Here is a 23,542-nt window from a genome sequence, read left to right on the forward strand (position 1 = left end):
GTTACAGGTTGTGGTGCCCAGAGATGAAGAAACTTGTAATCAGTATAGATGTGACATTTGATGAAGAAAGTATGTTCAAAGACTCTGAGAAGAATATGAAAGATGTCCAATAGGTGGAGCTTGAGAAAGTTGCCTCTAGTACTTCAAATCCTATTTCCATTGATGTTGAAGCCACTACAAGTGAAGAAGTGAGAGACCAATAGGATGTTGAAGAAGTTGAAGTTGAAGACTTTGTTCAAGATGAAGAGCAAGTTTCACATCACGGGTCTATTACCAAGAACAGAGGAAAGAGAAATATTACTAAGCCAGCTCGGTATAGTGATTATGTTTCTTTTGCTCTTCTATTATCACTGATAAGATTCCATTCAATTTTGAGGAAGCTATTGAGAGTGAAGAAAAGGAGAAATGGTGCAATGTCATGGGTGATAAGATGAATTCTCTCTTGAAGAACAAGAATTGAGAGTTAGCTAAATTGCCTAAGGGTAAGAAAGCTATCTGTTGCAAATAGGTGTATGCCAAAAAGGAAGGTGTTGATGAGAAAAGCAATGTGAGATTTAAAGCAAGATTAGTTGTTAAAGGGTATGCACAAAGGAGGGCATTGACTACAATGAAATCTTTTCTCCGGTTGTGAAGCACTCCTCAATTCGCATTATGCTAGCTCTTGTTGCACAATATGATCTTGCGCTTGTGCAACTCGATGTGAAGATGGCTTTCCTACATGGTGATTTGAATGAAGAGATCTATATGTGTCAACCGGATGGGTACAAAGTGAAAGGGAAAGAGAATTTGTTTTGCAAGTTGAAGAAATCACTTTATGGGTTGAAGCAATCTCCTAGACAATGGTATTTGAGGTTTGATAAATTTATGAAAGGCCAAAATTATTCTAGAAGTCAATATGATCATGGTGTATACTTCAAGAAGTTGCAAGATGGGTCTTTCATTTATTTCTTGATATATGTTGATGCTATGGTGATTGCCTCAAAGAATGTTGAAGAGATTGAGAAATTGAAGAAACAAATGAAGAACGAGTTCGAGATGAAGGATCTTGGTGAAGCGAAGAAGATCTTTGGCATGGAGATCATTAGAGATAGAGACAAGGGTTTGGTATACTTGAATCAAAGACAATACCTTGAGAAGTTGATTCATAAGTTTGGAGTTCATGATTCAACCAAACCGGTTAGTACCCCTTTGGCTCCTCATTTTAAATTGAGTTCTCTACAATGTCCTAAAACTGATAAAGAGAAGTTGCAAATGAAAAATATACCATATGCAAATTTGGTTGGTAGTTTGATGTACGCAATGGTATGCTATAGACCGGATATTGCTCATGCAGTTGGTATGGTGAGTCAATATATGCATAATCCTGGTAAAGAGCATTGGCATGCAGCTAAGTGGATATTGAGGTATCTCCATGGTACTCGAGATGTTGGTTTATGGTTTGAGAAAGATGGCTCTGGTATTGGTCACTTTGCAGTTGGTTATGTTGATTCAGACTATGCAGGTGATTTGGATAAAAGGAAGTCTACTACAGGCTATGTGTTTACCATGGCTAAAGGGCCAGTTTGTTGGAGGTCCATTTTGCAGTCGTCTGTTGCCTTGTCTACTACAGAGGCTGAATACATGGCAGTTGCTGAAGCTATAAAGGAAGAAACAGGTGAAGGTGCATTGTGATAGTCAAAGTTTATTTGGCTAAGTATCAGGTTCATCATGCGAAGACCAAGCACGTAGATGTGGTTATCACTTTGTTCGTGAAGTTGTTAGTGAAGGGGATATCATTATCCAGAAGATTCCAACTAAAGACAACCCCGCTGATATGTTGACTAAGCTTGTTGGTGTAGCCAAGTTTATTCATTGCTTGAACTTGGCTCACATTCTGCCTATATAAAGAAGGCGTTGAGCAGTAGGAGCTTTGGAACATTTTGGCTCGGCTTGAGTTATTCTCTTGCTACTTTTGGTAGTGGTTTTGTGTTGATTGTTGATTATATTGGTTTGGCTTATCATGGCGTTTTTGGAATTTGACCAAGGTGGAGATTGTTGAATTATGGCCAAATTCCTTTGGGCCTTTCAATAGCCCATTAAGTGGGCCTTTTATTTGGCCCATTTGAAAAGCCACGGGTGTGGCTAGGGTTTTAATTAGCAGCAGCAGCTGCCTTTGTTTAAAGCAGCAGAGAAAAAGTAAAAGGGGTGCTGCAGCCCCCAGTTGAAGAAAAGAAGAAAGTGCTCCCCCCTTTGGTTAGCAATCATCTATCAAAGTAGTTGTTGTTTTTATAGTTTTGAGTTATGTGTAGAGAGGAAATTATTCATTATATTTCCTTCTCTATTTGTTTTTTTTTTTGGTATGTGAGAGTTATTGGGTGTAATGGGTTTTGGGTTGTGAGATTGTCAACACTTTGTAAACTCCCACTTAGTTGATAGTGGATTATTGGGTGAGCTACTCCAGTTACATTGACTGTTGAGGAACCTCGTTAAAATCTTGGTGTATTTTATATTTTGTTCTTGCATTTCATTTGATATATTTCCTGTGGGTTAGCTTGAGTTGGTTCCGATTGGTTTGTGCTATCCTAGCACAACACAACTGCCATACCATGTGTTCATACGACCATACACAAAAAATGGAGACCGCATATATTTTTTAATCGCTCAAGTTCATACTCATAAGAAGTGTGTCCCATATGAATGGTCCTAGCCAAGAATTCCTCAAATGATGGCTTGTCAAAAGAAACATAGAGAAAGAAGAAGAAGAAGATAGAGCTTTACTTTTATGATGCATTTTTGCTCATCGTCCTGAAGTGGTGGTAATGCATAACCATTACTAAAGGGTGGTGAGCAAAAATATTCCTTCACTTTCAACCTCCACCAAACTCATCACGTGACACACATTTTCTCACCTTTGACCTAGCTAGCTAGGCAGAGATAAATCAAATGTACACATTGCTCATTACCTCAATGTACTCAACTGAGCTCGTGATATAGAATATTACTTCAAATGCTCTTTAATTACGGATGAGATTTCCCCTTGTTTAACGCAATGAATTAGGCTAAATGTTGTTTTAAATTTTGACAATGATGAGTGGCCCTATTGTGGGTGGGCCATTTGTGCATGATTACCCATTGGAAACATCTTTTTATATCTTAAAGAGTTGTTTTCATTTGCTAATCTATATTGTTATGTTAAGACACAACCTCACTTAATACTTACAATGGGCTACAACTTAGCATTAAACTCGTTGTGAATATATATAGTTTTTTTTTTGCATTCATATGAGAGTATTTATCAAATATAGCAAAAAAGTAACTTTTAATTTCAAAATGTCACTTTTTATAAAATCTTTCAAATATATCTAAAATTTCACTTAAATAGACACAAATACCCTTAAATTTAATAATCAAATAAATTAAAGGCTTTTTAGCCAAAATGATTCGTGACATTGACATAACTCCTTAATCTGGTCATTAGCAATTAATGATAATCAATAGTAGTGTTCTTGAATTTGTTTATCGTGAATCATTTTAGTCTTTCTTTGAATTTGTCTATCGTGATCATTTTAGTTTTTTCGTGAAAAATCTGTCAATTGCTCAATTAGTGTGATGATGTGGCGCCACGTGGGTCTCACAAATACAATCATATAACGATATGTGGATTAACTTTGAAAACTATTTTTATATTTAAAACTAAAAATGATATTAGTAAGAAAAAAGGTGTTGAAGGCATGATTGAAATTCTGCTACTCCCACTCACGGTAACTGCTGCAGTGCTCAATGTCGGTTATGAGGGGGGTCGAAGGGGATAGGGTTGTGGTGGTGGAGTGTAGAAGTGAAGGTGAAGTTAGACCTGGAGCTTGAGGCGACAGTAGCTAAAAAGCCTTTAATTTATTTAATTGTTAAATTTGAGCGTATTTGTGTCTATTTAAGTGAAATTTTGGATATATTTGAAAGCTTTTATAAAAAGTGACATTTTTTAAATTAAAAGTTAATTTTGGCTTTATTCGCTAAAAATGAGGTCAAACAGAGACCCAAATCATCTGCTTGATTTTTTTTACTTGACTTCTCATATAGATTTACAGTCGACACATTATTCTTAAAATTTGAATGAGATGTTGTATGAATAGGAGTCAAGCAGATCGTAACAGAGAAAATAGAACAAAGGATCTAAATCCAACACAGAGACATCTTTTAACGAAATCGAGACTGAATAGCACTAAATTGAATCGTCACATGCAACACAACCTTGCTATATGATGTGATCCCTCAGTCATGATTATGCTTGTTTCCCTTTTGAAAAACTTTGAACCAAGAAAACCTGCCCGGCCCCGCAGACAAACACAAACTCATAACAAGCTTTTGCACGTCTCCCTCATCTTTGAGATTAGTTTGTTTGAGTCAATTGCGCCGATAAGCTCGTGAATCAATCATATATACCTTCTTCTCTCCCAAAAGCTACAAAGATTAGTTCAGATTAGGATCCCAGTAGCTTAATTGGGACTAATTACCAAACATTACACCAACATGATAAAACAAGGCAAAGTATTCAGAATTTTCCAACATCACCAAAGGCAAAAGGTAGTCGTCGTCCCTATTCCCTATCTTATTGTATTTGAATATTGGATCATCCATTATACATCCATATCACCATCGAGAATTTTATTACGCTCACCTTCAACTTGTTACTCTTAGCAATCACACTTTCGAACCATAACCGAAAACTTACAATTTATATATTCACATATCGTTTTGCTTTTATTAGTGGGGAATGTAATCATTTCTATATCTGAAAGAGTAAAACAAATGCACATCAATTATCCGTTTCAGAATATTTTGTATAAAACACTTTTGTTTATAAGCGTTCGGTTAATGCTATCATTAAAAAACAACAAAAATTCTATAAAAACTTTGCATGCTTCTTGCTACACACAAGTCAAAAAATACTACAAAGCTCAAATGCCTGTATTCATACGTTGCGTTGTGGAACTAGTAATGGAGTATTTGGAATTTGGACCCTCCACTATAATACTACAAAGTTGCACGCTTGGCAATACTAGTATTAGTGGGGGCAAATGGAAGGCCAAACAAGCTCTCAACTCTCATAGCCAAGTGTCTCACCCTCCTCAGGAATAAAGTGTCACGCCGCCAGCCGTCCAATTATCACGATCATTATGCATTGTGGATGCTTCCGTTGCATCCTAGCCGTTGATGTCGTCATTTGGGCAACGGCTCGCCGTTAAATCTCTCGGTGCAAGCACCACCCCCCACTAGCCGCAATTCAAACGCCCACGCGAGATGGGTGGCCTTTGCTTTTACGTCTCATTTGATACTTCAGTCCCACATTAATATATAAATATGGAATTTTGTTTAGGAAAATATATAATGTTCAGTATCAGAAGTGTTTCGTTAAGACTTCCATAAAAAAGAATAGGTCATATATTCCAACGAATAAAGTTGGCGCTCCAAATAATATTTTATCTGAGAAAAGGAGCCTACTCGTACTACTTAAACCTCCCAACCCACACTTCACATGGAGCAGAAGAAGCAGTGTGTTCTGTTCTCACTTCTCGTTCAATAATACTCTTTACTCCCAAACACCATGAACACCAAACGCATGTCCACCCACTTCCTCCTCCCCCAACTCTTCCTCACCTTCCTCTTCTTCCTCCTCTTCCACCCAATCCCCACCGTCGGATCCCCATCCAACGACACGGAATTCATCCGTACAAGCTGCGGCACTACTCTGTACCCTGACCTCTGCTACACCTCCCTTTCCCGCTTTGCCAGCGCCGTTCAAGACAACCCGGCTCAGCTCGCCAAGTTCGCCATCGGCGTCAGCCTCGCCCAGGCACGCAGCATGGCCGCCTACGTCTCGAACATCTCCCGTCAAGCCGACTACGGTGCCGACTCGCGCGCCGCCTCCGCCCTCCACGACTGCTTCTCCAACTTCGGCGACGCTGTCGACGAGATTCGTGGCTCCCTCAAGCAGATGCGCCAGCTCATTGCCACCGCAGTCTCCGGCGGTGGGTCGTCGTCGTTCCGGTTCCAGATGAGCAACGTCCAGACGTGGATGAGCGCCGCGCTTACCGACGAGGAGACCTGCACGGACGGGTTTGATGACGTGGAGGATGGCCCTCTCAAGACCGACGTGTCGAACCGGGTGGAGAATGTGAAGAAGGTTACCAGCAATGCCCTCGCTCTCGTTAATAGGGTTGCTGAGAAGGGCGCGCCCTGATAAAAAAACGAGCCTCCATCTCTGGTTTTAGTAGTTTTGTTTATTAGTGATGAGTTAACTAATGAAGATTAGTAGAGGTTTAAACCACATATTACCCTCTGTCTGTATGTATTTACATGCTTAACTGTGTCGCTCAGTGGGAACAACACAAACTTTAGTTAATTTCTGTTACTTTTTGTATATTTGGACCCTGTCTTCTTCTGGGTTTGTTAATGTTTTTGTAATATATTTTGGTTTCTAATTGCTGTGATCGTAGTTTTTACATCATACAAACAATATTTTACTTTACAATCAAAATTACGAGAAGATGATTCAAATTCGAGTAAATGTAGTTATTCATTTTTGTTGTTGTAATATTTACTAACTGAACGAGTTGACTCACTGTTTATCTCACATGTGCAGAGCAGATGAGATATGGTGTGGATGGAGGAGGGGCCCTGCGTGGCAGTTGCTCCTCGCTTTCATTCGTTAATGATGCTGATGTAATTGACAAGGTTTCTCCTTGTGTTCATTTAATATACAGTGTTATACACCTCAAATTTTTAACATAAATTTTTTTCCAGAAACCAGTTTCCATCACGCTCATATAGTTTGTTTTTATTTTATTTTTTGGTCATACGATAGATTTTGTTAAATTACATGTTAGATTAGTCATCGACTAGGTAAATTTTATTAGATTATATGCCGTCATGCAAAAACTCAACACATTTTCATTACTGTGGTTAATGGCCACTTGCAGATATAAGTGAGTATTATTTTCATAATAATAATAATAATAATAATAATAATGATACTCTTACCAATAGATATCAAAATTTCATAACATCTTATGTGACAATTGATGTGAAAAAGTCATGTCAATTAAAAAGAATCTTATGGCGAAATGAGGTGGATAATCACACCAAAATCTCAATTCTTAATGAATAATTCTTTTATTCCAATAAAAAAGATTAATTTTTTAGAAGTTCATCTCAACCACCGTCTATTGGTGGTCCACCCCGTCCTCTCCGGCAACAAAATTGTTGATGACTATTGGTATCACTCTTATGCACGCTGAGATTATATGGTTTAGAAGGGGTTCTAAAATTGTCAAACACCACATCGATTCAAAGTCTGTGGATAATTCATCCGTAAGAATGAATGGGGTAATCCAAAAAAAAATCACCTTGAGTCTGAAGATAATTCTATGGGCATGGACAACAATCTTAAGGAAAAGAAATAATAGATCTTGGGAAGAAGATGATTGATGATGGAGAGAGGAAAGGGAGGAAGCTACAACGAGGGAATCCAAAATTTAGGGTTTGATTGACCTTTGCAACTCTTTTTTTTATTAATGAAAAACTAAGTTATTTTTATTTATTTATGTAATTATCCACCTCAACTGCCACACGATTATTTTTAATTGATGTGGACGTCCATCTAAACTGTCACATGGATGTGGTACAATATTATGTTATATTGAGGTGATAAGAAAAATATTATTGAAAAAATAATGGTCATTTGAGACATACACACACCGTTGCATATATACGAGTGACCTCCACGGATCTCTTAAAAATAATAGCTCTTATATGCTTCCCTTCTTTCTCTTGTATGCTACATTTCTTTGTTCAGACTTAATTCGTTTGACTTTTATTTTGACTAGTTGTTGTATATTAATTTAAATTATAAACTATAATGAGGGAGATTCGAACTAGGCGCTTGTTGATGGACATTCTTCCCTTTATTTTTATTTTTCCTTTTTAGTATTAATTGTATTTTTTTTATCGATAGGGTAGAATTGTGGAATGCCATTTCCACTTGTAAAACAATTTATTTAGCAGCATGTCGTTTATTAGATACACATAATAATTTCTTGAGAGGAAATAGTTTACTGATCTAATTAATTTGGCTAGAAATCATATCCACAACCATTATAACTAACGATTTGCACTGCATTTTTTCTTCTAAAATAGTCCCATTCAAAGAATTTGAAAAAGATTTGTTCAAAAAAAAAAAAGAAAAGGAATTTGAAAAAAGATTGTTTTCTTAATTTCTAAGGAGTATTGGAATTTTTTTGGATGAAAGCAATTAATTAATTCATTTTCAGACGAGATTTTTTTTTTTTTGGTCGAAATTTCAGACGAGATTCGAGTTTCCACAAATAAACCCTAATACATATCTTCTCCAGCTACATAAATGCCCCACCCCCTACACATGAAAGCAGACTGAAGAAGCAGAATTCTCATTCAATCATGAACAACACCAAACAAATGTCGACCCAGTTTCTCCTCTCTCCTCTCTTCCTCTTCTTCTTCCTCTCCCACCCTATCTCTACCATCGGAGCTCCATCTAATGACAATATCCAGGCCGCGAAGGACGCCATCAGCGCCGGCCTAACCAGTGCTAAGAACACGGCCGACCACGTCTCTAAAATCCCCCACCAACCAGACCCGCGCACAGCAGACGCCCTTAGCAGCTGCACAGAGGTCTTAGGCAACGCCGTCGATAGCTTTGGCGACTCACTTAAGCAGATGAACGAGCTCGACGCCCCTGGCACCCCGTCATTCCAGCTCCAGATCAGTAACGTGTTGACATGGTTGAGCGCTGCGCTTACCGACGAGGATACTTGTATAGAAGGCTTCAAGGGTGTGGCGGAAGGGCCAGTGAAGACCGACGTGTCCAATCGGGTGCAAGAGGTGGAGAAGCTTACTCACAATGCGCTTGCGCTCGTCAATAATCTCAAGGCCGCGCCTTAATCAAGCCTACATCTCGTTTCAAATGTTAAATTATATATGTTGATCGATTATGCACAACCACCAAATGTCACCATAAGTGTTACTATAATCAAATTATGAAAAACTGGATCGCCAATATGATTAGGAATTACTAAAATCGCGCATTCCCAAGTTTTGCACGTTCAAACTTAAAATTAGTTGTTTTAGTTGTTTGGATGAATCACTTGATTAGAGTGGCTACGGCCATGAATTAAGGACGAAGTTTTATTGCTTAAGTTTGCACTTTCAAGAAGAAATTAAAAATTCACGTGATGAGATATAGACACACCATTACATATCACGTGTGACATATACAAAGCACTTCAAAAGTAATTGCTGCGTTTCTTTGTTCAATATAAGGAGCCTGTTTTCGCTCACCCTTGATATAGCATTACATTCCGTTTTAAATTATGCAATAGGCCAAAAAAAAAAAAAAAATTCAATAACCTTTCATTTATTTATTGTGAAATATATAAGAATTAAGTTAATAATCTAATCTTCAGACATAATTAACCTTTTATGTCGAGCAATTATCACTCTCTTAAACAAATTATTCATATCTCATGATCATTTACGTAACGTGAGAGCTAGAGACAGGTCAGAGGTATGATTGACCAAGAACAAAGGTGAGGGGGCAAAGAGATTCCACCCGCATCTCCTGCCTCACGCCAAACCTCCTTGTCACACCTCGACGTAGTCTCCCTTCTAAACAGTTTATTTTTCACCGGGAATACTTGACACATAGTGTATCTTTACAATATTATAAGGACAATACTTGCATCCACTTCTATATGGTGCACTATCCTACTCACCCTTTGTGAGTAACGTATTTTACCGTACAATTTTATAACATGAACCCTACATTTACTTACTCGTTATTCAAGTATCATTTCTACATAAATGCATCTATATGTATCCAATAACACTAAGAAAAAAGAGTTTCAATGACCAATTCCGCTAATTTAGTTGAGAGATGACTATCTTTGATTTGATTAACATCCTATGTAAATGATCTTTAGACGAAAATGAACAAAATGACAGGTTATAATTATGAAATTTTGCAAAATATATATATACACACACACACACACACACACTAATTACAAGAATTGGACAAGCTGGTGCAGTCCATGAATAGTAATGCTACACTTATCACATTTTTCATACCATATTTGTATCATGTCTCTAATAAAAATAGGTTCCACCAACACGTGAGGGTCTCATCTTTATTATAAAGATAATACAAATATTGTATGAAAAATATGGCAAGAGTAGCATTTTTGCTCCATAAATACGATAAATATTTCAATGTGCCCAGAACACAAGGTAATACGCCAAATGTTATTATATTTTAAAATGTTCCTCCACTTGTATAATAACATATAACGCACATGCCTGTGTGCCGATCAAAGAAAAAAATTTCTCCTTGAATACAAGCATCTCCTATTCCATATTATAAGTCATGAATTGCAAACAAGAATAAAATATAGAAAAGGAAGGAAAAAAAACAAGAGTCAAACTCTACTACTTAAACCCACCCCCAGTATACCACATGGAGCAGCGTTTTCCCGTTCAATACTAAATCCCCCAAAAAACATGAACACCATCAAACTCATGACCACCCACTTCCTCCTCTTCCAACTCTCACTCATCTACCTCTTCTTCCTCTTCCACCCAATCCCCATCCAACGGTAGAGACTCCATCCGTACAAGCTGCTGCACCACAGTGTACCCTGACCTCTGTTATAACTCCATTTACGCCTACACCAGCACCGTCTAGAACACCCAGCTCATCTCGCCAAGGTTGCCATCAGCATCAGCCTCGCCAGGGCCCGACTACTTCTCCATCTCCAGCCAAGCTGACTACGGCCCCGACCTGCCCTCCACGACTGCTTCTCCAACATTGGGGACGCCGTCAACCAGATTCGTGACTCGCTCAAGCAGAGACGCCAACTCGGTTCCACCGGCAGCAGGTCGTCGTCCTTCGTGAATTTAACTTAAATATGCAAGCGAAAGAACGATGGGAAGGGAGGGAGGGAGAGAAAGAGAGAAAAAAAAAAGCACGACTTTAGAGAGAAACAGAGAGAGAGAATTTCAGATGATGGATGAGGAGATGGCCGAGAGATGAATTCGCCAGCATGAGAAAGGGATTCAATGTTGAGAATGAGTCCCACATTGATGGGAGAATGAGTCCCACAAATGACGACCCCGTTTCTCATGTCTCTCCTCTTCGTCTTCTTGTTCCCTTCCCACCCAATCTCCACCAGCGGATCTCCATCCAATGACAAGATTCAGGCCGCAAAGGACGCCATCAGCGCCGGCCTAACTAGTGCTAAGAACACGGCCGCCTAAATATCTGGCCTCCCCCACCCAGCCAACTAGCGGACGGCGAATGCCCGTAGCACCTGCGGAAAGGTCTTAGGCAACGGCGTCGATAGCTTTAGCGACTCGCTCAATCAGATGAACAAGCTCGACGCCTCTAGCACCCCGTCATTCCAGTTCCAGATCAGTAACGTGTTGACATGGTTGAGCGCTGCGCTTACCAACGCGAATACTTGTATAGACGGCTTCAAGGGTGTGGCAGTAGGGTCCGTGAAGACCGACGTGCCCGATCGGGCGCAGAAAGTGAAGAAGTTTACTAGCAATGCGCTTGTACTCGCCAATAAACTTAACGCCGCGCCCTAGTTGAGCCGACCTTTCATTTAAAATGTTAAACTATATAGGTTGATCAATTATGCAAAATAACCAAAGAGTAATGCTAGAGAGACTAAAACTTATAAACTAAATTACATGAAGTTGATGAATAAATTATTACTTAAGTATTGATTAACGTGTTTATTTCTTATTAGTGACACTTCATTTAGTTATAAATTTAGCCATCATAAGTGTTTATGATACTTAAAATTAAATGATAAAACATGAAATTAGCAACGACAATTATCGAATTATGAAAAACTAGATCGCTAATAGATTAGGCATTATTAAAACCGCGCATTGCCAAGTTTGCACTTTCATGGTTAAAATTAGTTGTTTGGATGAATGAATGATTTGATCAGAGTGGCAACGACCAACGATCAACGACCGATAATTAATGATGATGTTATGATTGCTTAAGCTTGCACTTTCATAAATATATAACTTAACAACTTAACAATCATGGGATGAGACATAACAACACCATTACATACAATCCTTGACATTCAAAAAGCACTCTAAATTAACATAATATCTTCTTATAGGCTCCCTTCTTAAATTATGCCATAGGTTTTAAAAAAAAATAAAAAAATAAAAAAAACTAACTCGTTAACCTTTCATATATTTTTATCTTGTGAAATAAAAATTTATTAATAATTTAAACTTCAATCTAATTACCTTTTGATGTCGAACAATTCTCTCTCTTAAAACAAATTATTGACGTCTCATCATTGATTAATAAAAAATTATTGTTCTCTCATGGAGACTATGCTTCATTCTTCTCGTGTTTGGAATAAAAACCTTCCTCTGAATTCTATTATCAAACCGCTGTTAGGGTTGACTATATGATTAGCATGAGTATTTATCAAAGGTGAGAGCTAAAAAGGAGAGTGATTGTCCAAGAACAAACGTAAGGGGGCAAAGAGAGTTGTTGATCGGAAGTTTCCGTTCCACCCACATCTCCCTCCCTCACCGCCTAAACCTCTTTGTCACACCTTGACTAGGAGAGATATTTCAATGTGCCGAACATAGGACAGAACACTGCATGTCCTTATACAATTGGAGAGACACTTGAAAAGATAAAACTTTACTCCAATTATACATTAACATGTGGCGTACCGTTTGCATTCCAAACACACTGAAAAATCTCTCCTCAACTAGGTCTCCCTCCCAATGTGAGGTGCACCAATTTATTTTTCACTGGGAATACCGGACACATAGTGTGAGGTGCACCATCCTATTCACCATTTGTGAGTAACGTATTTTCAATTTTATAACTTGAACCGCACATTTACTTGACCATCATTCAAATATCATTTCCACAAACATGCATCTATATGCATCAAATAAACAACAAGAAAAAAAGGGTTTCAATGACCAGCACCGTTAATTTAATTTATACATAACGATCTTTTATTTGATTAACATCCTATACAAATGATCTTTAAATAAAAATAAAAATAAATAAACGATTCCAGAAATTTTTTTTAATATTAGAATTGGACAAATCATGTCCTTTTACTTTTCCAGAGTATGAGCACTCGCATCATGTCCTTCTACTTTTCGATAATCTAAGCACTCGCAAACAAGAACAAAATATAGAAAAGAAAAGGAAAAAAAAAAACAAGAGCCTACTCTACTACTTAAGCCCACCCCCAGGACACCACATGGAGCAGAAGAAGGAGCAGAGTTTCCCATACAATACTAAATCCCCCAAAAAACATGAACACCACCATACTCATGACCACCCACTTCCTCCTCTTCCAACTCTCGCTCATCTCCTTCTTCTTCCTCTTCCACCCAACCCCCACCGTCGGATCCCCGTCCAACGACACATACTTCATACGTACAAGCTGCGGCACCACGTTGTACCCTGACGTCTGCTATACCTCCCTTTCCCGCTATGCCAGCGCCGTCCAGAACAACCCGGCTCATCTCGCTAAGGTTGCCATCGGCGTCAGCCTCGCCAGGGCCCGGCGCTTAGCCGATTACTTCTCCAACATCTCCCGCCAAGCTGACTACGGCGCCGACCCGCGCGCCCCACCCGCCCTCCACGACTGCTTATCCACCATCGGCGAAGCCGTAGACCAGATTCGTGACTCGCTCAAGCAGATGCGCGAGCTCGGTTCCACCAGCAGCGGGTCGTCGTCGTTCCGGTTCCAGATGAGCAACGTGCAGACGTGGATGAGCGCCGCACTTACGTATGAGGAGACCTGTACGGACGGATTTTATAACGTGGCGGACGGGCCTTTGAAGACCGACGTGTTGAAACGGGTGGAGGATGTGAAGAAGGTAACCAGCAATGCGCTGGCGTTGGTTAACAGAGTTGCTGAGAAGGGGGTGCTGTGATCAAATTCGAGCCTCCGTCTCTGGTTTTAGTAGGTTTTCGACCGTTGGAATTTGTAATTAGTAAATTGGTTAATTTGCATTTTACCGTTTGTAATTTGTACGTATTTTCTCTCTGAATTGTGTGGATTTCAGCAACATAAAGATTAAAAAAGCAAAATGAAGATGTAATTTCAATTACCCTATATGTTATGTGAATTGACAAAGTAAGATCTTAGAACTGACAAATTACCGTGGAAAACTTGCTTTTCATTAGGTCGTTTTTGATTAAGCGACAACCATACTCAACTACGTAAATAATCTTTTAAATTTCAGATCGATCGGACACCTAAAAGTAGATATATTAACACGTCCATTAATTAATTTTATTTCATTGTAAATTATTTTGGTCGTTGCGTGAAAAATTTGTCAATAGACTTGTTAAATCATCACATGAACGACTACATGACCATCTTTACTTAATGAGAATATTGACAGATTTTCACGAAATGACCAAACTGATTTACGTTAAACAAACTCAAAGACCACTTATACTGTAAAGAACTAGAGTGAAGAATAATACCAATCTAGGAGCCATGTTGACAAAAAACCAATATGTATTTTAGACGGGAAAACTATGCTTATAACACAACATGGATTTGCTGTCACTTAGTTTGGGTTTTGTATTTTGCTGAACAAACATTCTATATTGTTACAACTTTACGAATAAAAAACATGAAGCCAAACTTCCCGCTTAACACGTGTCGATTGTACTGTTATTGAACAAACAAATTAGTCTTCCATAGTATATTAATTAATGCTAATTATTGGTTAGAAAGTGGCTTTGAATTATTAATACTAACCAAATCTTAGAAAATCAGTTCATACGTTGGCTGCTTTAATTTAGTAGCCATTGAACCAATGGTCCGTCGCCCTGTCCAAGATCAAAGACAGAGAATTATATTTTGTCTGATAATTATATGGGCATGCAAATTATTCTTTACATGAATATACACACGTGATTATTTGTCAAAGCTAACATACCAGCTAACATCAATACATATACTCAATTAATTTATCAAAGAAAGGTTGTATAAGAAGAATGTCAGACAAAGACGCTTGACTTAGTCTCTAGCATAATACAGTTCGTCGGTTTCTCTTCTATGCAATTAAGTTTGAATTTTTTCTATTGAATTTATAGTAGAGTATCGTTTATATATTAAAACACAACTGAGAAAGAAAGCAAAGAAAAAATGGAGCAGGGCCGTTTATCCTGGCCTAAGTAATAAATATGCACAAATTTAAACTTATGATAGCAGATTTTTAGGCTTAGGTTAAACGCCTTCCAGCTTTCAGAGCCGGCCCTTGTCTTGATTTTCATGGAGTGGCTTGAACGTGAACTGCATTTCGACATAAGAACCGTAATGATTTCTTCAAAAGCTGAATCGTGATACAATTTTTAGTAACTTTAATTATTTAATGAAACTAATTAAGCAATACTTAATTGACTATTAGTATGGTTCATTTTAGTATTTGGGCAAGACACTTGTTGGCAGAGATGGATGGATGAATGGATGGTAGAGGAGAGAGAGAGAGAGATATACAGATATATATATATATATGTATGTATGTATATCATGACTCATAAGGCCATCAAAATATTAAAATGGTGTGAGAGCGATGGGGGGCATAGTGTCGAGACGATTGTTTGGCAGGTTTTATGTACAATGTTTGGATTTAGCTTAGCTGAAAGACAAGAACAGCACCTCACGTGAAATAAAAATACAAAGGGAGCTAATAAAAGTGTGCGGCATTGAGACAAACAACAGAAAGTCAGAAATAGATCACCATCTTGGCGCCCACAGACAGATCGATTGCTAAGAGTTCACGAGAACCATTTCGTATTTAAACGATCCATCAGCCATCAATGGGACCTGGAAAATTATTAATGTTGCAGCAAATTTGTTGCTGCATAGTAGGAGAGAAACTTCTCTACCCGCTAATCTATATCTCGACATTCTGTCCCTCTGATCACACGAAAGCCAGATGAGAAACATACAAAGGGATAACAGAGATAGACGATAGCAGAAAGATTTACCACATCTCACCCAGAAACCCAAGTCTCCATTGTTAACATTTGTTTTCACTTTTCAAGTATCTTATCTAATAGACGCTTTCGTATATCCTACTTTCTCTATAAAAACAATACTTGAACGTACCTTTTGAACAACTTGGAATTAAAGAAAAAGTTTTCACCCAAAATTCAAATTTTATGTTTCGCAAAAAGTTACATATTTAGACTTTTAAAAATAAATACATATATGAGTGTGTCTATGAGAATTGTTTTCATAAAGAGGATGACTAGAAATGACTCATATCGAAATGGTATAAGTTCGTGTGATACATGTTTGTAAATGGAGGTACAATAAAAATAAAGCAAAAATAAAGATGTATAATAGGCCAGGGTCGACCCAAATTTGGTACAATAAAAAGAAGGAATAGAAATGAGTAATATTGATATAATATAAACTCCAGTGCTAGATGTTGCAACTATAGTACAATAAAACTGACGAGACAATAAAATAAAGGTCTACAAAGGCTTGGTCGGCCAAATTGGTCTAAGCAAGACCATTATAAAGTTGTGCAACGAATTGGGTCGGCTTAAACCATGTAGTGCAATATATATAGTTGCTAGCGAGATTATGAAGACTTATTATAAATGAGCTGACACAAGCACGATACAAAATATTCTCGTTCTGTTGCAGTGAGAATGAATCTTATTTTGCTGGGAGAAATGACTTTGTACTCATAGACAATGCATTAAGAATATTTTCTAATTATAATCCAATTATATATGTACACGGTGCTATTTGCTTTTTCAAATTAATGTGAATTCTGAACTACAATGCTTATTTCGATAAATATAGACCACTATCAAAGAGTTCTCCAAAACCCACCAGTCTCCACCTAAGAAATTCTCGTGTAATTTTTTTGGTATCCACAACATTCATCATCACGTGTTAACCCGACCACTTGACCCTTTCCCAAAGTACCAGCACTATCTCCAGAGTTCATGTACTCGCCATAGTAAAATGTGGACATACGAACACTTCCATTCCATGGCAACCAACGACAGGATCAACTAACCCGTCCAAAGTACTCTTCAAGATCACCGTCCTCAAGTACTTCCACCATGGCCGACCCAAATACGTCCGAAATGAGCCTTACACAAGTCTTAAATCTTTAGCGGTCGTGACATGGCAATTGTGAACAACGATGTCACTCAGATATCGAGGCTCATCCCTAGATTGCGCCATCATCACGTTCAGTTGGTTTTTCATTGGTTTTCTCACGTAGGAGCACTGCTACTGTGTTGCCAAAAATGAAGCCTATTGTGTTGTATATATCACTGTCACAATAGAACTTAATTGGACATACACGTACAACGTGTCTTTATAGCATTTGAAGCTACAACGGTAAAAATCGAGTACGTTTTTGGTAAGGCCAATTTACGTCTACTTTTTTTAATTTTGATGGTCTGAAACTCTGACATATGTAATGGCATTTATGCATAACCTAGTTGACTTGTTAGTTGTTATTGTATGTCTATTTATTGTACGCATCATGAACACTAGAGTAGGCATATGCATATTTTATATCTTATAGAATCTTAGATTATAATGTTACATATCCTAAAGCTAAGAAACTCATTTATTGTCATGAAAACTAAAGAGTATTCTTACATTTCTTTTTCTTTTTCTTTCAAATAAATAGCAATGGTCAACTTTCAAAATTTGTACAATGTAGAGGTTTTTTTTTATTATTAAATAGAGAAAAAGACCGGTAGTGTTTGTTTCGTTGGGTTTCACAAATGGCTTCAAGTTTTCTGTGGGCGTCAAGGGCTGCTTCCTACCTCAGAATCCAAACCATCCTCAAGGATTTGCTTCTGTTGTGAAGGATCTCAAGTATCCCGACTCTCATGAGTAGGTGAAAGATGATGGAAACTGCGCAACTGTTGGAATAACTGATCATGCCCGAAATCACTTAGGCGATGTGCATGTTGAGTTGCCAGAAGTTGGGGCTGCTGTAAAGCAGCCAAGCTTTGGAGCAGTCGAAAGTGTCAAGGAAACCAGTGATGTTTACTCTCCCGTGTCGGGAAAAGTGATAGAAGTCAATGACGAGCTTAGCAACTTCCCTAGTTTGGTAGGTATCCATATCCAATGTTATTTCTCTATGATCCCAGGCCAACAAGGTTCTCCACTTTGCGAGAGCCATGAGGAAGGGGGAACGTTTATCGTACATAACCTTACTTCTGCCTTTCAAAGAAGCTGTTTAAATGACTCGAACATCTATGATATTTCTCTACAATGGGTATAATGATTGCATAAAGACTAACTACCAGGTTTCAGTTGTGAGCTTTGTGACTACTTTTTCCATCGTTGATGTTATTAGTATTTTACCACTTATAATTTGGGTAAATTCTTGTATCTAAATTAGAAACATGATTTAAAAAAAAAAAAAAAAAAAGTGTACAACATATCCATTATTCTTAAAAATAAATTATATACTTCATATGACAATTGATATTAATGTAATTGAAACGTCGTAGATTCCATTCCTAACAAAAACAAAATTATTATTTTTAAACGACGAAAGAGTTCATAATGCAAAAAGTTTATAAGGCCAAAATTTGGTCGACCTATTTTTAGGCTCCAACTTTCTAGCATTAGTCTTAATGTATAATTGTATAATGGCCTAATGCCTACAATGTTGGGCCGTATCCAAGCTCTACAAATTTCAAGGAAAAGAAGCGAGCTCAAAACAGCACATACCTTGTCATTTTACGTACTTTTGATTCCAATCCTAGTGTACTTTAACGTAAAATCTCACAATTCTCACATCTTTCATCATTTGGTTGCTCGTTCAACGTCTTGTCTTTAAGGAAAATAAGGAATCTAAATCGAGAAAAGGTTTCTTGTTCGACGTACATCGTTTTATAGAATCAAATACAAGGGTACAACATAATAGCTTTCGCATCAGTTCTACGTCCGCTAACCTTTGCCACGTAGTGGCACTCTCACACTCTTAACCAAAGGACCAAAAGTCCTTCTCAACGTCCTCCTGGGCTGAAAAGAGGAAAACCATCAAAGATACTTATTACGTTGTGTACCATTTATGTATTATGATATAAATGGTCGACATAATTAATATGACCGACGTTTGAGGAAATATTAGTAAAAGTTAGTGTATATATTATAATTTGAATAAAATAGTATCACCAATGATGTTAGATATGCACACCAAACATCTTTCACGTGCATACCAAAAAATTTGAGTTGAGGCCAATGACAAGCCGCGTGTACCAAAATTGTAGTTAAGGGTTTTAAGAGTAGAAACTACGTGGTCTATCAAAAGGTGGTCGAGAGTCTACAACGCATAAGGTGTACACCTAATAAACTTGTAAAAGATGAGAATCCATCCTATCTATTCACGAGTCTCTTGGTGCATTTGCGTGTGGATATGAAAATTAGATTAGGGTTTTGACAAACTCTTCCTAATTAATATTACACACAAAGTTTACATCTCCATTATTTGGCCCTCTTTGGTACGTACGTGTTCATTTTTCGAATAATTACCGACACCAATTACTACAAAGTTGATTTGGATTGATTTATATATATATATATATATATATATATATATATACATATATATATGTCAAGGGTGATCCCAAGCCAACAAAGTTCTAGGTTATGCGAGAGTCAGGGGAGGAACGTCTATTGTATATATATAGCTTCACTTTACTTTGCAAAAAGGTTATTTCCATAACTCGAACCTGTGATATTTTGGTTACAAAAGAGTAACCTTTTAGTTGTGCCAAGAAACATAAGCAGACCCGTTAACTTTCTTCCTTTTCTTGTTGAGGGGTCTTATCCAAGTCCTGAAACGGATAATAAGTTTACTGCAAAGTACGTACCGGTGAGGGAATGTCCAAAAGATCAAACCATTTTTTTATTTTTTTATTTTTTTTTTATTTTTTTTTGTGAATAATCAAATCTGATATAAATCGGGGAAATTAAACTCCTTAGTTCAGACTAATTATAAGGAACGATGCTGATTGGTCACCTTAATCAGTTATCGCTGGCAGCATCACAAGTATAGACTTGTGAAAGAACTTCTGAATCATCTACACTAAGGAGCACGAGAGGGCTTAAATGCGAAACATTGTGAGTTCCCAATGAAAGCTCATCCACCAGAGTAATCACTAAAAAATAATAACAACTTCCATAGCCAAAGTGGCAAGGAATCATCTTCCATCCCCCTTTCTTTATATATAGCTGATCACACAAGTACAAACTACACAGACTCATGACTCCGACCCAATTGTCTGCATATATATTTTAGGCTTCCACCATCTTGTATTCCTGTTACCACTTTCTTTATGTATAGCTGATCATACAAGTACAAACTACAAAGACTCATGACTCCGACCCAATTGTCTGCATATATATTTTAGGCTTCCACCATCTTATAATAGAGTTTCATAAATGCAAAATTGTTGTGGCCCAAGAGATTGAGATTCTCTTCGGATCTCACACTTCGGGACCAACAAATTCAGCAATTCGGGCCATACAAGAGAGAGATGAGGGTTTTGGAGAGAGATGAGAGCGTACTTTTGTATATGAGGTAGGTCTTATGATTTAAATTGAATAGTCCGAATTGCTGAGTTAGTTGGCTCCATAGTGTGAGATTTTAGAAGGGATCTCAATCCGCTCCCAAGTGGCATATAGAAACAATAATGATCATGCATAAAGTATAAGTACTCCTTTTGACCCGACCCCTAGACGTACGTACACCACCCACGTAAGCCCTACAAAAGGCAAGTTGTGGTCTATAAAAAAAAGCCCCCATCGGCCCTCTGAAGATCAATACTCAAAATTGAAGCCATGGAGTTCAATACATATTTTCTTGTCTTCTATTCTTTTCTATTCATGCTGCAGCATAGTTCTTGTAGAATCACTGCACCATGCAGCCAAACCCCATACCCTGAAGTATGCCACCATTATATCAACACTAACCTCTTATCAACCCTAGATTATCAACAAAGGTTTTCATTTCGTGACTTGGTACTTAAAGCCACCATGGACCAAGCCATTAAAGCTCATCAACTTGTCTCGTCCTTGAACTTGAACTCATTGGACGGTGACGATGAGCGAGCCAAGTTGGCTTGTAATGACTGCTTGGAGCTCTACGAGGACACCGTCGACATGCTCAACCGTTCGATCGGCTCCTCCAATGCCTTCGATGCCAATACATGGTTGAGTGCATCGCTTGCTAATCTACAGACATGCCAAAATGGTTTCGTCGATTTCAACATTTCTAGTTCTCATTTGCAGTCTTTCCCAAACTATGTCACCCTCTCAAGCAACTTGTCCAAGATGCTTAGCAACTCACTGTCAGTACACAAGGTCTCAACTTTTCCATCAGCTCTACATTTTAGCAAACAAGTTCGTGGAAGACGACGAACTTTGCTTTCGGATGATGGGCTCCCGGAATGGGTTTCAGCCGCGGATCGAAAGTTACTCCAATCGGGAAGTAGCGGACCAAGAGCTGATATGATAGTAGCACAAGACGGGTCTGGAAATTACAAGTTAATTTCTGAGGCTGTAGAAGCAGCACACAAGCTACGCAGTGGGGCAACTAAAAGGTTTGTTATACACGTGAAAGCAGGAGTTTACAGAGAAAATATCGAGATTAAGAAAACAATGAAGAACATCATGTTCATCGGAGATGGTATCGATGCAACGATTGTCACGGGGAATAAAAATAGCCAAGATGGTTCAACCACATATCGCTCTGCTACATTTGGTATGTTTAAGTTGAAATACTAACAAACTTTGAATAAGTTGAAGGGTTAATTTCAACCAATTTAATTAAGGAGTTTTTGAACTTAAATCCTTGAAGAAGATTAAAATTTAATTAATTAGTTCATGTTCGATTTGAAAAACTATATAACCTTTGCCTTTGAAATGAATGCATGAGTACACAAACTATAAAGCTATTTACTAAATCTTCCTTTTATTTTTAACTTACTTTTTTTTCATTTCTTGACAAGATTTAAACTTGTAAAGATAACCTAGCTAATTACATGCCACGTGAATAGTTACAAGTTCATCTCCTAGTATACATCTAATCATTCACAAAATCAATAAACTGTTCACTTAAATTTCAGGGGTTACTGGGGAAGGCTTCATTGCTCAAGACATGACATTTGAAAACACAGCCGGACCAAAGAAGCATCAAGCCGTGGCACTCCGCTCCGGCTCCGATCACTCAGTCTTCTACCGTTGCAGCTTCAAGGGTTACCAAGACACCTTATACGTGTATTCCCAACGCCAATTCTACCGCGACTGCGACATACACGGCACGGTTGACTTCATCTGCGGCGACGCCACGGCTGTGCTCCAAAATTGCAACATCTACGCGAGGAAACCAATGAGCAACCAAATAAACACCATAACGGCGCAATCTAGGACCGACCCTAATGAAAACACAGGCATTGTTATCCATAACTCGCGAATCACGGCTGCGCAAGATTTGAGACCTGTACAAGGTTCGTTCAAGACCTATTTGGGTAGGCCGTGGCAAAAGTACTCTAGGACGGTAATTATGAAGAGTAATCTAGATGGGTTGATCGACCCTGCTGGTTGGTTTCCGTGGAGTGGAAGCTTTGCCCTCTCCACACTTTATTACGGGGAGTACATGAACTCCGGCGCTGGGGCTGGTACGGGAGGGAGGGTCAATTGGCCCGGTTATCGTGTAATAAGGAGTGCGGCGGAGGCCGAGAAGTTCACGGTTGGGAACTTGTTGGCCGGAGATTCGTGGATTCCGGGGACTGGAGTCCCATTTACAACTGGCCTGTGATAATGCATGCATGTGGTTGTGGAGAGAAGTTGTTTGACTTTGTAGAGTGGGGGACTTGTCACACACTTGCGTAACGTAGGTGGGGGTCGATGGTGACCTAAAGTGAAAATTGTCACAGCTTGTGTTAGCTTCCTTTTGGAAGTGGATATCTAGAGAGTTGCCTTATCTCTTTTGTGAATGCAGATGTATTTTCAAACTCTGGACGTATGTTATTACGTAGTGTTATTAATTTATACGTTATCACATAATTCTATAACTTAGGTATGATAATATGAGTTGACGATATTGTGCCATAGACGTGTTGAAATTTTGAAATGAATCTTTGGAAGCACACGCCTTGGCAAATATTATTTGATGCCTAATGAATATCATAAAAAGTTATCACGTAAATCTTGGCCGGATACGTGATGACATGGACCAATTTGATGGAAATGGATACTAATCGAGCTGCTCACGATTAACATTACAGGCGCTGATTGTAGCTATTACCGTGTCACATGTCACGCTTCGTTGATAAATCCGTCAAACTTTACTTTCAAGATGCTAACACGAGTTTGCTTGCGTAGATATTGCAATTCTGAACCCATGTCAGCATCTTGAACGGGAAGTTTAGCAGATTTCACAA

At 38.2% G+C, this 23,542-nt stretch overlaps 4 protein-coding genes and 1 pseudogene across 4 annotated transcripts; all 5 read left to right on the forward strand.

The window, feature by feature from the left end:
* Window positions 1-5,468: 5,468 nt before the first annotated feature.
* On the forward strand, window positions 5,469-6,443 carry LOC125471979 (pectinesterase inhibitor 7-like). Its single transcript, XM_048572968.1, has one exon. The coding sequence runs from the start codon at window positions 5,582-5,584 to the stop codon at window positions 6,215-6,217; it is 636 nt and encodes a 211-aa protein (XP_048428925.1). The 5' UTR covers window positions 5,469-5,581; the 3' UTR covers window positions 6,218-6,443.
* A 1,322-nt stretch (window positions 6,444-7,765) lies between these two features.
* Window positions 7,766-9,090, forward strand: LOC125471981 (pectinesterase inhibitor 3-like). Its single transcript, XM_048572970.1, has one exon. The coding sequence runs from the start codon at window positions 8,452-8,454 to the stop codon at window positions 8,953-8,955; it is 504 nt and encodes a 167-aa protein (XP_048428927.1). The 5' UTR covers window positions 7,766-8,451; the 3' UTR covers window positions 8,956-9,090.
* A 1,207-nt stretch (window positions 9,091-10,297) lies between these two features.
* Window positions 10,298-11,658, forward strand: LOC125471982 (annotated as a pseudogene).
* Window positions 11,659-13,329: 1,671 nt separating this feature from the next.
* On the forward strand, window positions 13,330-14,193 carry LOC125471980 (21 kDa protein-like). Its single transcript, XM_048572969.1, has one exon. The coding sequence runs from the start codon at window positions 13,390-13,392 to the stop codon at window positions 14,014-14,016; it is 627 nt and encodes a 208-aa protein (XP_048428926.1). The 5' UTR covers window positions 13,330-13,389; the 3' UTR covers window positions 14,017-14,193.
* Window positions 14,194-20,862: 6,669 nt separating this feature from the next.
* LOC125471978 (pectinesterase-like) lies at window positions 20,863-23,117 on the forward strand. The gene is made up of 2 exons (XM_048572967.1): window positions 20,863-21,861; window positions 22,226-23,117. Exons 1-2 carry the CDS (start codon window positions 20,940-20,942, stop codon window positions 22,915-22,917), a joined length of 1,614 nt encoding a protein of 537 aa, XP_048428924.1. The 5' UTR covers window positions 20,863-20,939; the 3' UTR covers window positions 22,918-23,117.
* The last annotated feature ends 425 nt before the right edge of the window (window positions 23,118-23,542 follow it).

Source organism: the organism of the source record quoted next, unplaced genomic scaffold, assembly GCF_019419815.1.
Source record: "Pyrus x bretschneideri cultivar Hongxiangsu unplaced genomic scaffold, Pyrus_bretschneideri_v1 Contig63, whole genome shotgun sequence".
In the NCBI taxonomy this organism is placed as follows: domain Eukaryota; kingdom Viridiplantae; phylum Streptophyta; class Magnoliopsida; order Rosales; family Rosaceae; genus Pyrus; species Pyrus x bretschneideri.